Raw genomic sequence first — 13848 nt, forward strand, 5'->3', positions numbered from 1 at the left:
TGTAGCTCCTGCTAAAGTAGTTGATCAGATTCGATTAGATAGCTAGCTCTTACGGTCTAATTCTAATGGTGTTTCTGTTAGTTTGTAATTGATTCCATTCAATTTTTATTACTATATATATATAGCTATTACTTTTCTATAAACTTATTCACAGATTAGGCTATTTGTCCAATTTTGAAGACCAACACTAAATATAAAGGGCTTGAACAAAATTACTTTATTGTTGAAGGGGAACCAACTCTTTCGAGATAAGTCTTTGAAGTATTATTCGCGAGACAGTTAATCCTATCCCTCAACAAATGAATGTATTGTCAGGATTTTGTCTCTCGTGCTCTATTGAGAGCTAGCTTGTTAAGAGCGGTTGGCTTGAGGGCCTGTAATCACAAAGTTAAGAGAGCCTCAACTGTAGTGGATGTACGATCACCCACCAAGAGGCAACATGAATAAGTCGCCTTTTGGTGGAGTTTGAACCTTTAACTTATGCCTGTCAGGGTATATGGTACCACTTGAGCAAGGGTTTAAAAAATGAACTTAGGCAAAAAAATAGACTCGTTTAAAATATAATCAGGGTTTAGGCTTCAACTTAAAGCTTGATCCCGATCCCAGAAAACCATTTAAATATTAAAAAATAATATGAGTGTAACTAAAACGAGCTTGAGTTAGTCATTTATAAATACTAATAAATTTAGTTAAAATTTAGGCTCATTTTTTAAATCAAATTAATCTTAAACAAACATAAAATAAATTATTATGATACATAAACCTTACCGACTCTATTATCGTAGAGGGTGATAGTTATATTTTCGGTTTTAGTAAGTCTAACACTGTCCATTAAGTAACCATTTAAATTGTTGTTGTAACATTATCAATCAAGCCCGGTCCAAACAGCAAAAACAATAAACTATTGAAAAGAAAATCAGCAACAGGCCCAACTCCCAAGCTAGAAGATGAGGATTAACGCCAAACGCCGAAGGAATTTAGCCAGGCAAGCGCCTCGTCATGTTCCCGATCAACACGCAACTCCCAGTGGACTGTACTGAACTGGAGCTCTCTCTTTTATCTATTTTCTTTTCTTATCGTTTTATTTAAATATTCCAAATCCACACTGTAATGATATGAATAGGATAGAATAGTAATCCATGCTTATCTGCATTTCCTTCTTCTTCTACTAATTGCTCTCTACTTCCACCTACCGTTTTTTTTTCCCATCCACCTTCCTACTACAAAATGATGTCGTTATTGTCGTCAATTCTCCGTCGAAAGCCCGCCGTGCTTCTCCAAGTACGGCTACTATCTTCGTATGGTCCTCCTCCCGGAACGACGTCGCAGCAGAAACGCATTGAGAAAATCCTGGTGGGCAACCGAGGCGAGATAGCATGCAGGATCGTGAGGACAGCTAAGCGTCTAGGGATTCGGACGGTAGCCGTTTACAGCGATGCCGATAAAGACTCTCTCCATGTGAAATCGGCCGACGAGGCGGTTCACATCGGTCCACCTCCTGCTCGGCTCAGTTACTTGAACGGTTCTTCCATTGTCGAGGCGGCGGTTCGGACCGGTGCACAGGTTAGCTGCTCGTGCTCACATTTATTTTGATATATGCAACTTTATCTAAATTACAATTTTAGAGTATCTCGGTTAGATGATGTTTAATGTGATGAAATTTAAGCATTTTAGGCCATCCACCCCGGTTATGGTTTCTTATCGGAGAGCTCTGAGTTTGCTCAACTTGTTGAAGATAGGGGGCTTACATTTATTGGTCCTCCAGCGTCTGCAATTAGAGACATGGGTGACAAAAGGTACTGTTACCGATACGCTCCGCGGTTACTTTAAAGCGTTTTGTGCTTATTGATGATGTTGTGATTGGGTGCTTGTTAGTGCTTCGAAGAGAATAATGGGTGCGGCAGGGGTGCCATTGGTGCCGGGATATCATGGCAGCGAGCAAGATGTTGAGATTATGAGGTTGGAGGCAGATAAAATTGGATATCCTATCTTAATAAAGCCAACCCATGGAGGCGGAGGAAAGGTCTGCCTCTTTCTCATTCAGTTCATTGTTGAAATTTTCTTCTCTTTTCCAAAGAATGGTGTCGAATTGTGAGCTCGGTTGTTTTTTTCATTGCTTCCGTTCCATGTGCTGTGTTTACAATCATCAAATTTGCAATATAAAGAATCTTAGAACTGCTGGAAGTTTTGTTTTATTCAAACTATGTTCTTATCATGTTTATAAATTCAGGGTATGAGAATTGTACAAGGTCCGAATGAATTTGTTGACTCCTTTCTTGGAGCACAACGCGAAGCTGCTGCATCTTTTGGCATAAACACTATTTTGTTGGAGAAATACATTACTCAACCAAGACACATAGAAGTTCAGGTACTATTAGGCCCTTATTAATTTTGCCTTTCCATTTAGTTGTACTTCATTATTAGAGCTCTATATTAGAAAAAAATTGAATTGCCTTTTCTTATCAAGTTTCTTGGAAACATTAAGATGTGTTGGTTAATGTAATAAGCTGCGTTAGAGGAGATGCCTGTGATAAATTTCATTGTCTGTTAGGTTTTATGTATTGATCGAAGCTTATGTCCTGCTTGATGTCAGTAGATATTTGGTGACAAATTTGGCAATGTACTGCATTTATATGAGAGAGATTGCAGCGTTCAAAGGAGACACCAGAAGATAATTGAAGAAGCTCCAGCTGTAATGCTGCTTTCTATACTTTTCAGTTCATGTTTTCACTGTTGATCTTCAAAAAGGTTTACTGAAACACCATTGATGCAGCCTTGTGTTACTCATGAATTTCGCACACACTTGGGCCAGGCTGCCGTATCTGCTGCTAAGGTATGTCTTTCAAAATCATTTTACTTATAATAGTCTGAAGTATGCAGATGGCATTATCAGATGAATCTTATTTGTATTTGCTTTTAATTTTTTCAGTGATGCTGTATTTCTGAGTTTATGTGTCATATTTTTACTTCTTCTGTTCTCACTTATATTGGCTGCCTTTTCATGATTCAAAATTTTTCGGGCATCCATCTTTCTTTTAACTGCCAAATTATTAATGCTGATATCTAGTCCATGTGTATTTAAAGGCAGTTGGTTATCACAATGCTGGCACTGTGGAGTTTATAGTTGATACCAAAACAGGTCATTTTTACTTCATGGAGATGAACACTCGACTTCAGGTGCTTCGATCACTCTTTTTCTTTCTATCTTGATTTCTCATGCTTCACAAGACAGTGATAGACAGTATTTGTATTCATTTGTAGGTTGAGCATCCTGTGACTGAGATGATTGTTGGTCAAGATCTCGTGGAGTGGCAAATTCGTGTTGCAAATGGGGAGCCTCTTCCTATAAGTCAGGATCAGGTGCCCTTATCAGGTCAAGCTTTTACCCATGGAATAGAGCTATGCCATTCTTGTGATGTTCTATTTGAATTTGTATGTGCATGTGTCTTTTTTATGTTTGCCATTAGTCCCTTTTCATAATCATTGAGGACTTGACTCGGGAAACACTGTAGGTTAAAATAATGATCCTTTTTTACCAATGGATGGTAGTAATTGTTATTATTCACCAATATTAGTATAACTTTAGGCTTTGATGTCTATTTGGTCATATATGACGATGCAAAATTTATTAGCTTAAAAGAAATTGTTGATATTAATATCTTCAAAGATCAGTGTGAATGTTTCATGTTTTCTGTGATTCATCCTGGGCCATTTTTAAATATTGTGATTAAACTTTTAGTGGAAGTTAAAAAGGGTGAACTAGAACTGATGAAAATGGATGTCTCAGTTTTTACTATTATTCATTAGCCTGGATGCTTAATTCCTTGAGGTTCTTTCAAGTGCTGAAACTTTCTTTATATCATGACATGTGCAGATCTCTAAAGAAAATATAAACTATTTTGGTGTAGTTTTAATTTACTTATTATTTTATTAAAACTCTTTGGGATCACCGTTAATGGATACTTGTGATATCTATTTAGGGATACCATCTTGGTTGATCTATGACTACTCATTATTGGACAGGTCATGCTTTTGAAGCCCGAATCTATGCTGAAAATGTTCCCAAAGGATTTCTTCCTGCAACTGGAGTTCTTCATCATTATCATCCAGTACAACCCTCTTCAACAGGTGTCCTATGCTTTATGCAGGATCATGTTTGTTAGATATATAAACCAATCAACTCAATCTACATATTGGAGAATGGTCCTTATAGTATAAAAAACCCTCATTGGAGGGGAGTTGTGTCAGACTGTAGGTAGTCTCTTCATGCTGATTCACCTTCGGAGGATTCTATATAGTGGTTGTTTCCTTTCAGCAATGGTAGCCACTCTTCAGTTTGATATTTTCTATCCAATTTTGCGATTGGAAAGAGTAGAAAGAAATAGGATAATTATTACATCTCATAGCCATTTGTCCACCTCCAAGCCTGAGTTTTATTCCCCTTTTTGCCTCCTTTGTTTTGCTTGTTTTGAGCTTTTTCTATTTAACAGTTCGGGTTGAGACTGGAGTTGAACAAGGAGATGTTGTTAGCATGCATTATGATCCTATGATTGCAAAGCTTGTAGTATGGGGAGAAAACCGTGCTGCAGCACTAGTCAAATTGAAGGATTGCTTGTTAAAGTTTCAGGTATAATTTTGTTTAGAAATTTTATGCCTAATTTTGAACTTAGCTCCAATTTTATGGTGAGTACTCAATTAGATGATCCCATCACCTTTTCATGGTCATAGTTTAACATGGAAGTCTAATACCATGTAAACTGAAAATTGTATACTGAATGGTTTGGAGACAATTGATAGTTCTTCATGTAATCATGTTGAATTCGTACTTGGGTGTAATGATGATGAAATTGTGCTGTTTCACTGGCACCTTTTGTCTTTTCTGGATTAATTTAATGATTTTTATGTATCGTCTCTTCCATTAAGGCTTCTACAAGTTGGTAAATTATACACTTAATTTGACTCGTTAGCATATTCTGATGCCATTTTCCTTAAGAGTTTTGTTGAGCTCGTTTCAATCACTCTCATCATCTGTTCTTTGGCAGGTTGCAGGGTTGCCAACTAATATCAATTTCCTACAAAAGCTTGCTAACCATAAGGCATTTGAAGAGGGCAATGTTGAAACGCATTTTATTGAGCACCATAACGATGACCTATTTGTTGATCCTAATAATAAAGTAATTTATGAGGATGCATATAGTGCAGCTAGACTTGGAGCAAAGCTGGTAGCTGCTTGCCTTTGTGAAAAGGAACGTTCTGCTATGAAAGAAAGCCATTCTGGTAAGTTAATACTTCAGATTTTATCTTGGAATCATTACTAGTTGTTGCTTAGCATCCTCTTAATATTTACAGCTTCAATTGTGTTCAGGGGATCCTAGCTTACTTCCTATATGGTATGCTCATCCTCCATTCAGAGTCAATCATCATGCACAGAGGACCATGGAATTTGAGTGGGAAAATGAATATGAGAGCAGTAGTTCAAAGCCTTTGATGCTTTCTATCACTTATCATCCTGATGGGAACTATTTTATTCAGGTTTTTTTTTACTAACCTAAAGTGCGTGATGCTTGTTAAAGATGATTTCAGTTGCTAGTTTTGAAGTTGTTTGGTTCAGAGTGCTTTTCTTATCTCTCTCTTCTTCTTTTTTTGCCCTTTTTATATTTATCTTGTCTCATTTCCTGTCCATATGTGATTAATGATTTTGTGGTGTGGCAGCATCAACAGATTGGAGAAAATGGTGTCCACATATTGGAAGTCAAAGCATCAAATCTGGGCAATGATAATTTTATAGTTGAGTCTGATGGTTTAACCATGAATGTTAGTTTAGCTGTTTATACCAAGGTGAGTATGTTTTCTACCACAATCTTTAATGTACAATGTTATGACCATATGACGGATTCAGTTAACTTGGGAAAATAACTTCTAAAATTTATCTGGGTGTCATCTGTAATTATTGGCTATGTTGACTTTTTATTTCTCTTAACGTGTGCCAATGTTAGACACTTATCCTCTGCCTGAAAGTCAAGTGGCCCACAGTGCATAAAGGTAAGCCCATTGAAATGTAAGGTAAATGTACCATTTTCCGGCAGACTGTGTCTGACCTATGTACCCAAATCCAAGCTACACAGCTTGTTAGGTATGACTGGCATGCTTAGGTATTATCTAATGTAACTAGAGTGAGTGCAGAAAATTACGAGTTCATTCTTTCTCTGTGATAAAATCATGTGAAATCTTATAATGTGGGTTACAGGGTCAGATCAAACACATACATATATGGCATGGGCCGCACCACCATCATTTCAGACTGAAACTAGGCCTTGACCTGTCTGATGAAAATGAAACACAGCATAAGACGAGTTTCGAGACCACAAGCCACCCTCCTGGGACTGTAGTGGCACCCATGGCTGGTTTAGTGGTCAAGGTTCTGGTAGAGGATGGGGCGAAGGTGGAAGCAGGACAACCTGTATTGGTCCTTGAAGCCATGAAGATGGAGGTTTATATTACTATTTACCAATAAGCTCCGACATGTCATTTTTGCTTTTCACTTACACGAGAAGTTGTTTTATTTGACAGCATGTGGTAAAAGCAACATCTGGTGGTGTTGTTGAAGGGCTTAAAGTCGGTGCTGGTCAGCAGGTTTCAGATGGTAGTGTTCTCTTCAGAATCAAGGTTAGTCATTTTGAATTCAGCTCTTGGAATTGATGGTTTTAGTTCACTATTTATGATTCTTCCTAAAATATTCTGATCTCTCTGAGCCAAATTTGTGTAGCTAAGTTTTAAAGTTTAATATGACAAGGTCCTGCATTTGGCCCTCTAATATTTTTTCATCTTTAAACTTATATGAGTCATACATTACTAATGCCCCCCCCCCTTTTTTTTTTCTTTTTCAAAAAGTTATATTTAAATATTTAGACTCGTCATCCTACTGTGTAATCTTGAGTATATGCAAGAAAACTTGATGCAACATTTGGTTTTGCTAAATTGTTCGACCCCTATGTAAAAATGTGTAAGGCATCACTATGTTAAGTTTGCTAATTCGCTTTCTGTTAGATTCAACACCATCTAAAGATTTGTCACTTAGTCGCACGAGTTGAGGGAAATATTTAGTGTCAGCTCTCTGGAAATTATTGAACAGCAATGTTTTCTAATTCATAATTTGATCTGCTTGCATTAACGTTGGCGAAAATAGAGTTGAAAAAAGAGTTAAATGTAGGCTTTTTTTTAAAAAAATAGAACATGACTTAAATTATGTCTTTGACCAGGCCCAGGAATGAATGGAAAAATTCATCTTGAATTTTGGCTTTTCGGGACAATATCGTGCCTAAGCAAATAAATCTCCTCAGCTACTAATGGCAGGGAAAATAAGTCATTGTAAGTATCTGCGACTCCTTACAAACATAAAAAAAGAAAAGAAAAGAAGAAAGCAAATAGAGAAAAGAGAATGTTAGGGAAACATCCCATATCCTCATTATACATGCAGAAACCTCTTGCAAGATGTGAAACAACATTTGATCTGGAAAAATAAATGTATACTCATATCTGCAGAAGTTGCCTCTGTAAATTGGCATTTTCGCCTTTATATGCTTTTACAATGAATTTTTTCTGCCATTTGGGAATGGAAATCTTTAGTGCATCACTGTAGGTTTTCCTGTTAATTTGATATGCTTTAAAAAGAAATAGCTTATGCACATATTTTCATTCTTTTGGTCTAAGCCACCCAATGATTGCATCTTTTACGTTTTATTTTAGATTTGTTTGTATTGTAGGGAACGCCATAATAATATAGATATGGGATTAGATTACATGATTGTAGACGGTCGCATCAGGCGAGTGCTCATTCGTGTCCACAAACTTAAATTTAATAAAAAGAAAAATTGTAAGGAATGGTGGAGAATGAAGAATATTCAAAAGTTTGTGGAAATTGAATATTCAAATCCAAATTCAAGAATATTCAAAAGATTACAATGGTGGAGAATGAAGAATATTATTTTAGTAATTAAACGGTAGGATTTGGATTCATTTAATTGGTTTATTTATAAACCAATTAACATTGTAATCTTTTATTGTTTCTTGAAAAGAGAAATATGATTTCATATCATTGAAGCCTAAAAGTTGTGGAAATTGATTTTAATATTCCGTGGGGGCATATTTCCGAAGGACAACGGAACCCAATGCATTTCCACAAGTCAAATAATTTCCCATCTTTAAAAACACCTTAATTAGTTCCATTACAATTCACAAATATTCTTCTTTGGAAAGCCAAAATGAAATCATATTGATGTTCTTACTTTCTTGATTCCAGAATATGCTGATGCTATTCACCAAATGTACTAAAAGATTCCTTTTGGAAGTGATGTATAAGAATCATTCTTAAAGTTGATTTTAGTCCTCTTACTATGTTAAAATTCAGATTTATACTCTCCACTTTAATTTTATCTAATTTGGGTTCTTATACTTTTTGTTATTCGTGGGTCCAGATTAGTATTTCTCGTTCGCCATGACAAGTGTTTCCTTGTATTAATCTACCTTTAAAAATTATTTTTCAATCAATAAAAATTTCATTTTACATAAAAATATTAAAATATTGCAAGCAAGGCCACGAAGCTAATTTTTTAAAAATTAATTAATCATTATCAAACTCACTTGAAAGTGTTAAAAGATTGATCACTTGTAAAAATTTTAGTGAAAGAATAAGAGAAATTTGAGAGAAGCGTTGAATGTTGAAAGAAAATAAAAGTAAAGATTATAAATCTTTCGAGTTTTAGTCATGGTTGTTTGAGCTGGACCGAATGGTCAAACCGATTATATAGGAAATCAATTCAAATAGTGGACCAGTAGATGTAGTGTGCTTGGTTGGATGAAAAGTTGAGAGATGGAAGGAGTTAATGAAAAAGTGGCAAGAAAATAAATTTTGAATGTGCTTGGTAGGAAAGAAAAATGAGAAGAAATAATACAGGAGAGATGTTCATTTGCTATTTTAAAGCATAAAAATCAATCCCCTCTAATCTAGAAGATGAGAGAAGAGTAAATGAGGAAGTGGCGCTTGTCAATTCAAAATTATACATTTTAAGAATATTTTATTTTTTTCCTTTCATTTTTAACCTTACCAATTAATGTATGAAAAGAAAAATATTATTATTTTTTCAATTTTTCCTTATTCCTACCAAATATACCTACGGAAAGAAAAATTATATTTTCTATTTTTCCACCCTTTTAATTTTATTTCTTTCCATTTTTTTTTTGCTTTAACAAGCAAAACCTAAATTTCTTAAAGGATAAATATATATGGAGATACTTGAACTTGACAATTTGTACCTATTTGATCCATAAATTTTTTTTAGACTTAACTGGTACCTAAACTTGATAAGTCAACTCAGTACTTTTTATATATACTTGACTAACACAATTAAAATACACTAACATGCCATTGACAACCAATAGTATGATGACACATGGCAGCTTCACATTTTAACATGTGTGGTAAAAAAATAAAAATATTTTTGCCATGTGCGAAAATGTGAGGATGTCATGTGTCACCATGCTATTGGTTGTCAATGACATATCAACGTATTTTAACAGTATTAGTCAGGAACAAAAAAAAGTACCAGATTGGCTTACAATTTTCAAGTTTAGGTACTAGTTAGATCCAAAAAAAGTTTAGATACTAAATATCTACAACTTGTCAAATTCAGGTATCTCCCTATATATTAATCCTTCCTTGAAATAAAAGTTGGAACTAAATTCCAAATATAAGAAGACTATAGGGACTTAGATTATAATTTAATAGGGACCTAGATCATAATTTAACCTTTTATTTTAATATAGTTTTAACAATCATTTTTTTAATATAGTTTTAACAATCATTTGTATAATGACGGAATCAGAATGCACGAATCCAAGTGCTAGTATTACTTTTAACATTTAATTATTGCATTAAACAAGGGTCATTTTCCTATTTATGATATCAATGGAGATTTTCTTTTGCCTTTTCTGCTTCATAAAGGTCGTAAATTCTTCACTATCTTCTTGTCTTTTCTAAAGATGGAAGCTTAGTTTATTATAATATAATATTATTTAAGTACTTGGGATTTACTGCTATGCCTGCACATAGCTTTTACCAAAAAAACACCCCTTTTCTCCAGCTTAACATTTATTTTATCAAAACCCCATTTCAGATATTCAGTTTTTGTCACCTTCAATTACTGGAGATTCTAATTCTCTGTAAAAATTGTTGGGGATAAATGGAAAGTTTTTGAATTTCAGATTCTTTTGAAGAAAAAAAAGTGAAAACTTTTGATTTTCTGATATTACCATCCATAGAAGATCTTCAAATACCGGTAAATCCGATAAAATGGAGGGGGTAAAATAACTTGGTTCTTTTCAAATCCATCTCAGGCCACAATCAAAGTCCTCCTTTTCAATTCCCTATTTTTATTTTTTAAAACAATAATAAAATTCTTTCTGCTTTTTCATCAACACAAAAGCCCCACTTTAAAATTAAAAAAAAAAGAAAAAGAAAAAAAGATAAGCAATCATTTTCCATTGCTTTCCTTTTTCTTGTTTTCTGGTTTTCTTTTTCCCCATTTGTTTCCCATTAAAAAAAAAATGGCGACAATCAATGGTGAGACTGCAATGGAAAAGGCCTTGGGGTCTATAGGAAGCTTTAGTAACAACAACAACAAGGAGGTGTTTCTTAGAGCAGATAAGATAGATTTCAAGAGCTGGGATTTGCAACTGGATAAGCACTTGAGCAGGGCTTGGTCTAGGGACAGTGATGGTTCAACTCTCACAAAGAAGGAAGAATGGGAAATTGATTTGGCTAAACTTGATATAAGGTATGTTATAGCTCATGGGACTTATGGCACCGTTTACCGTGGCGTTTATGATACCCAAGATGTTGCAGGTACCACTTTTATACGCTTTAATATTCACAAATTCTTTAGTGTGTGTGTGTGTGTATAGCTTGATCTTGTTGATCATAGACTGCTGTTTCTGCCCAAGATGAGAACTTTTTTGGTTCCCTCTTTGTTACACTGTATAAGTGTATATACTAAAAAAAAATGCTATAGTTGTTCATGTAGCTACTCTTTAGAGGCCCCCTTTTTTTGTATACTTTTGTCTCGCTTGATTGGTATGATTATAGTTTCTTAGTTGTTTAAACTGTATGTGACTACGGAACATGAATCTTTAGGAGTAGTAGATGATAATGTAATAAAAGAAAATTCATGTCTTTAATAAAAGAAAATTCATGTCTTTAGGTTCAGCTGTATACAGAATGCATTGTGACTAAGGGGTTCAGGCTTTTGGGTATAGTTTTTTGATATCTTCTAGCATTTTGTTCTTTAAATGAGGGTGCCGAGTGCTTCGGCTGCATCGTTATAAGCAAAGAAAAAGAAAGGCTTTGACCGACGGAGAAATTTTCATTTGCCTAGGTGCAGCACATCCATGCTTAGTTGCAGGGTGATCTGCTCATTTTCTGTTTGCAAGTGATAGGAACTCTTTGTTTTCACTTTGCAATGATTATTGCTTGTGTTACGAAACTTTCAGTTGATAACAACATGTCTCGAGGGCTGATAATGTGAAACAATAGTCTCTATATGACTTGTTGTCCGCATTTGACAGCAACACATCTAATACTAAGCTTGGTTAGTGAAAAATATCGTGCTCCACATTGCTGATATCCTAATTGCAAAGACTTCTTAATGTTTTTAGTGAAGGTATTGGACTGGGGGGAGGATGGGATTGCCACGGTTGCTGAAGCTGCTGCTCTTCGGGCGTCATTCCGACAAGAGGTTGCTGTTTGGCATAAGCTTGACAACCCGAATGTTACAAAGGTTAAAACCAATGTTATGAGTGTTCTGACTATGATTCATGGCATAATTCTTTGCTTAGTTTCAATGTTGAAATCATGAATAAGCAACATCCTGCAGTTTATCGGAGCTTCAATGGGAACTTCCAACCTTAAAATCCCGACAAAAGATGGAATAAGCGAGAATAATAATTCCCTTCCTGCCAGAGCATGTTGTGTTGTTGTTGAGTATCTTCCTGGTGGAACGTTAAAGAATTTTTTGATCAGGAACAGAAGGAAGAAACTTGCATTTAAGGTTGTGATTCAAATTGCTTTGGATCTCTCTAGAGGGTGAGTAGCTTAGCACATATGTTAGGATTTCCAACATTTACTCCTCGGAAAGTTAATGGATTCGTTTTTATTACCTTTTGTAGTTTGAGCTATCTTCACTCCAAAAAGATTGTACACCGTGATGTTAAGACCGAAAATATGTTGCTAGATGCTCATAGAACTGTGAAAATTGCTGATTTTGGTGTTGCTCGAGTTGAAGCTCAGAACCCAAGAGACATGACCGGGGAAACAGGCACTCTCGGTTACATGGCTCCAGAGGTATTGACTGCTTCGATCACCTAAAACCTCAAGCTCCCTCCTTTATCGGTTCCTTTTTCTCTAAAGTATGAGAATCTAATGCAATGAATTGTGTGTAGGTCCTTGATGGGAAGCCTTATAATCGGAAATGTGACGTCTACAGTTTCGGTATATGCTTATGGGAAATATACTGCTGTGACATGCCTTATGCCGATCTTAGTTTCGCTGAAGTTTCATCGGCAGTAGTATGCCAGGTATGAGTTCAAAATTCAAATCTGAGAATGATAAAATGATCTAACTTGAAGTACATATGTTTTGGAATGGCAGCTACATAAAAGATGTTTAGGATATTTCAAAATTTTAACTCTTGCATACGTGATCAGTGGTCAACTGATTAGCCTAAATAGTTCTGTTTTTGATTTTGTGTATGTTTGTACCAACTCCTGCTCTAGGAATTAACTACCGGACTTTTCTTTCGCATCTTTTCACGAGATCGACGTTTGTTATACCCAGAAGCCTTTTGATTTGCTTTTACATTGTTGCTATCGTAATTATCCCGACTGCACCTGCATTATTTCAGTCTAACATCTGCCTCTGATACTTTTGATTGTAATGACATTGGAGATTGTTATTTGCAGAATTTACGACCAGAAATCCCTAGATGTTGCCCTAGTTCATTGGCAAGCATCATCCGAAAATGTTGGGATGCACACCCTGAACGACGTCCCGACATGGACGAGGTGGTGAGATTGTTAGAAGCAGTGGATACAAGTAAGGGAGGTGGCATGATACCTGATGACCAGGCTCGTGGATGTTTCTGTTTCACTGCCCGTGGTCCGTGATGCTTTTAGTTGAGATAGAGAGAGAGAGTGTGTATGTGTGTGTGTGTGGAGCACTTCATTGTTAGGCTCCAATAACCATTGATTTCGATATTGCAAATGAATATAACCATATCAAGGACCATGTAGAACACATACTAAGCGTGTGAATCTCAATATTTCATATAGACAGCACAACTAAATTGGCTTGCATGATCGGTTTAAAAATCGGATATAGTGAAGGTTCACGAATTCGAATACTGAGCAATGCTCAGAATCCAAACTTTACGATATGCAGATACATAAAGATGTTCCCACTAGTGCCAAGAATCCCTTCCTTGCTTTCCCTTCAAGTGTTTTAAAGATGTTTCAACGTGCAAACACAGATTCTAAGTCCTTTTCTTGTCGATGAAATGACGAGGAACAAAATGCTGGTGTATACAGATTCCAATTCCAAAGCTAAAGTTTCTTATCTGTACCAGTTTTTAACTGTACTTTCAAAAAAGAATAAAAAACAGTGGGGTCTGTTCTCCATGATTATAGTGTTGGGAAGATTCGATGGTAAAACATGAAGATAAACCCAAATTGAATCAATGCTCATATAGCCTACTTGTGTTGATTGATTTTATTTATTTATTAGTACAAGCTTCCTTGTAC

At 35.5% G+C, this 13848-nt stretch overlaps 2 protein-coding genes across 3 annotated transcripts; both read left to right on the forward strand.

The window, feature by feature from the left end:
• The first annotated feature begins 942 nt into the window (after positions 1-942).
• Positions 943-7633, forward strand: LOC107951384 (methylcrotonoyl-CoA carboxylase subunit alpha, mitochondrial). Of its 2 annotated transcripts, none has more exons than XM_016886431.2 (16): positions 943-1563; positions 1675-1796; positions 1876-2023; positions 2231-2368; positions 2597-2692; positions 2774-2833; positions 3085-3177; positions 3262-3373; positions 4024-4128; positions 4491-4627; positions 5043-5277; positions 5366-5532; positions 5713-5838; positions 6248-6490; positions 6571-6666; positions 7260-7633. In XM_016886431.2, the coding sequence occupies exons 1-16, from the start codon at positions 1228-1230 to the stop codon at positions 7269-7271; spliced, it is 2226 nt and encodes a 741-aa protein (XP_016741920.1). In that variant the 5' UTR covers positions 943-1227; the 3' UTR covers positions 7272-7633. The 2 variants fall into 2 exon arrangements, with proteins under 2 accessions (XP_016741920.1, XP_016741928.1); XM_016886439.2 differs by having other exon boundaries at positions 1355-1563; positions 1667-1796.
• Positions 7634-9989: 2356 nt separating this feature from the next.
• LOC107951398 (serine/threonine-protein kinase STY13) lies at positions 9990-13404 on the forward strand. The gene is made up of 6 exons (XM_016886447.2): positions 9990-10900; positions 11710-11831; positions 11928-12136; positions 12220-12394; positions 12493-12627; positions 13012-13404. Exons 1-6 carry the CDS (start codon positions 10603-10605, stop codon positions 13213-13215), a joined length of 1143 nt encoding a protein of 380 aa, XP_016741936.1. The 5' UTR covers positions 9990-10602; the 3' UTR covers positions 13216-13404.
• Positions 13405-13848: the final 444 nt, after the last annotated feature.

The sequence above is a fragment of the Gossypium hirsutum genome, chromosome A08, assembly GCF_007990345.1.
Source record: "Gossypium hirsutum isolate 1008001.06 chromosome A08, Gossypium_hirsutum_v2.1, whole genome shotgun sequence".
Classification (NCBI taxonomy): domain Eukaryota; kingdom Viridiplantae; phylum Streptophyta; class Magnoliopsida; order Malvales; family Malvaceae; genus Gossypium; species Gossypium hirsutum.

Coding starts and splice junctions, on each gene's coding strand:
- LOC107951384 (XM_016886431.2), top strand. CDS start 1,228: ATGATGTCGTTATTGTCGTCAATTCTCCGTCGAAAGCCCGCCGTGCTT. Junction 1,797..1,875: donor AGAGACATGGGTGACAAAAG/GTACTGTTACCG, acceptor GGTGCTTGTTAG/TGCTTCGAAGAGAATAATGG. Junction 5,278..5,365: donor TATGAAAGAAAGCCATTCTG/GTAAGTTAATAC, acceptor AATTGTGTTCAG/GGGATCCTAGCTTACTTCCT.
- LOC107951398 (XM_016886447.2), top strand. CDS start 10,603: ATGGCGACAATCAATGGTGAGACTGCAATGGAAAAGGCCTTGGGGTCT. Junction 10,901..11,709: donor TGATACCCAAGATGTTGCAG/GTACCACTTTTA, acceptor TAATGTTTTTAG/TGAAGGTATTGGACTGGGGG. Junction 12,395..12,492: donor TCGGTTACATGGCTCCAGAG/GTATTGACTGCT, acceptor AATTGTGTGTAG/GTCCTTGATGGGAAGCCTTA.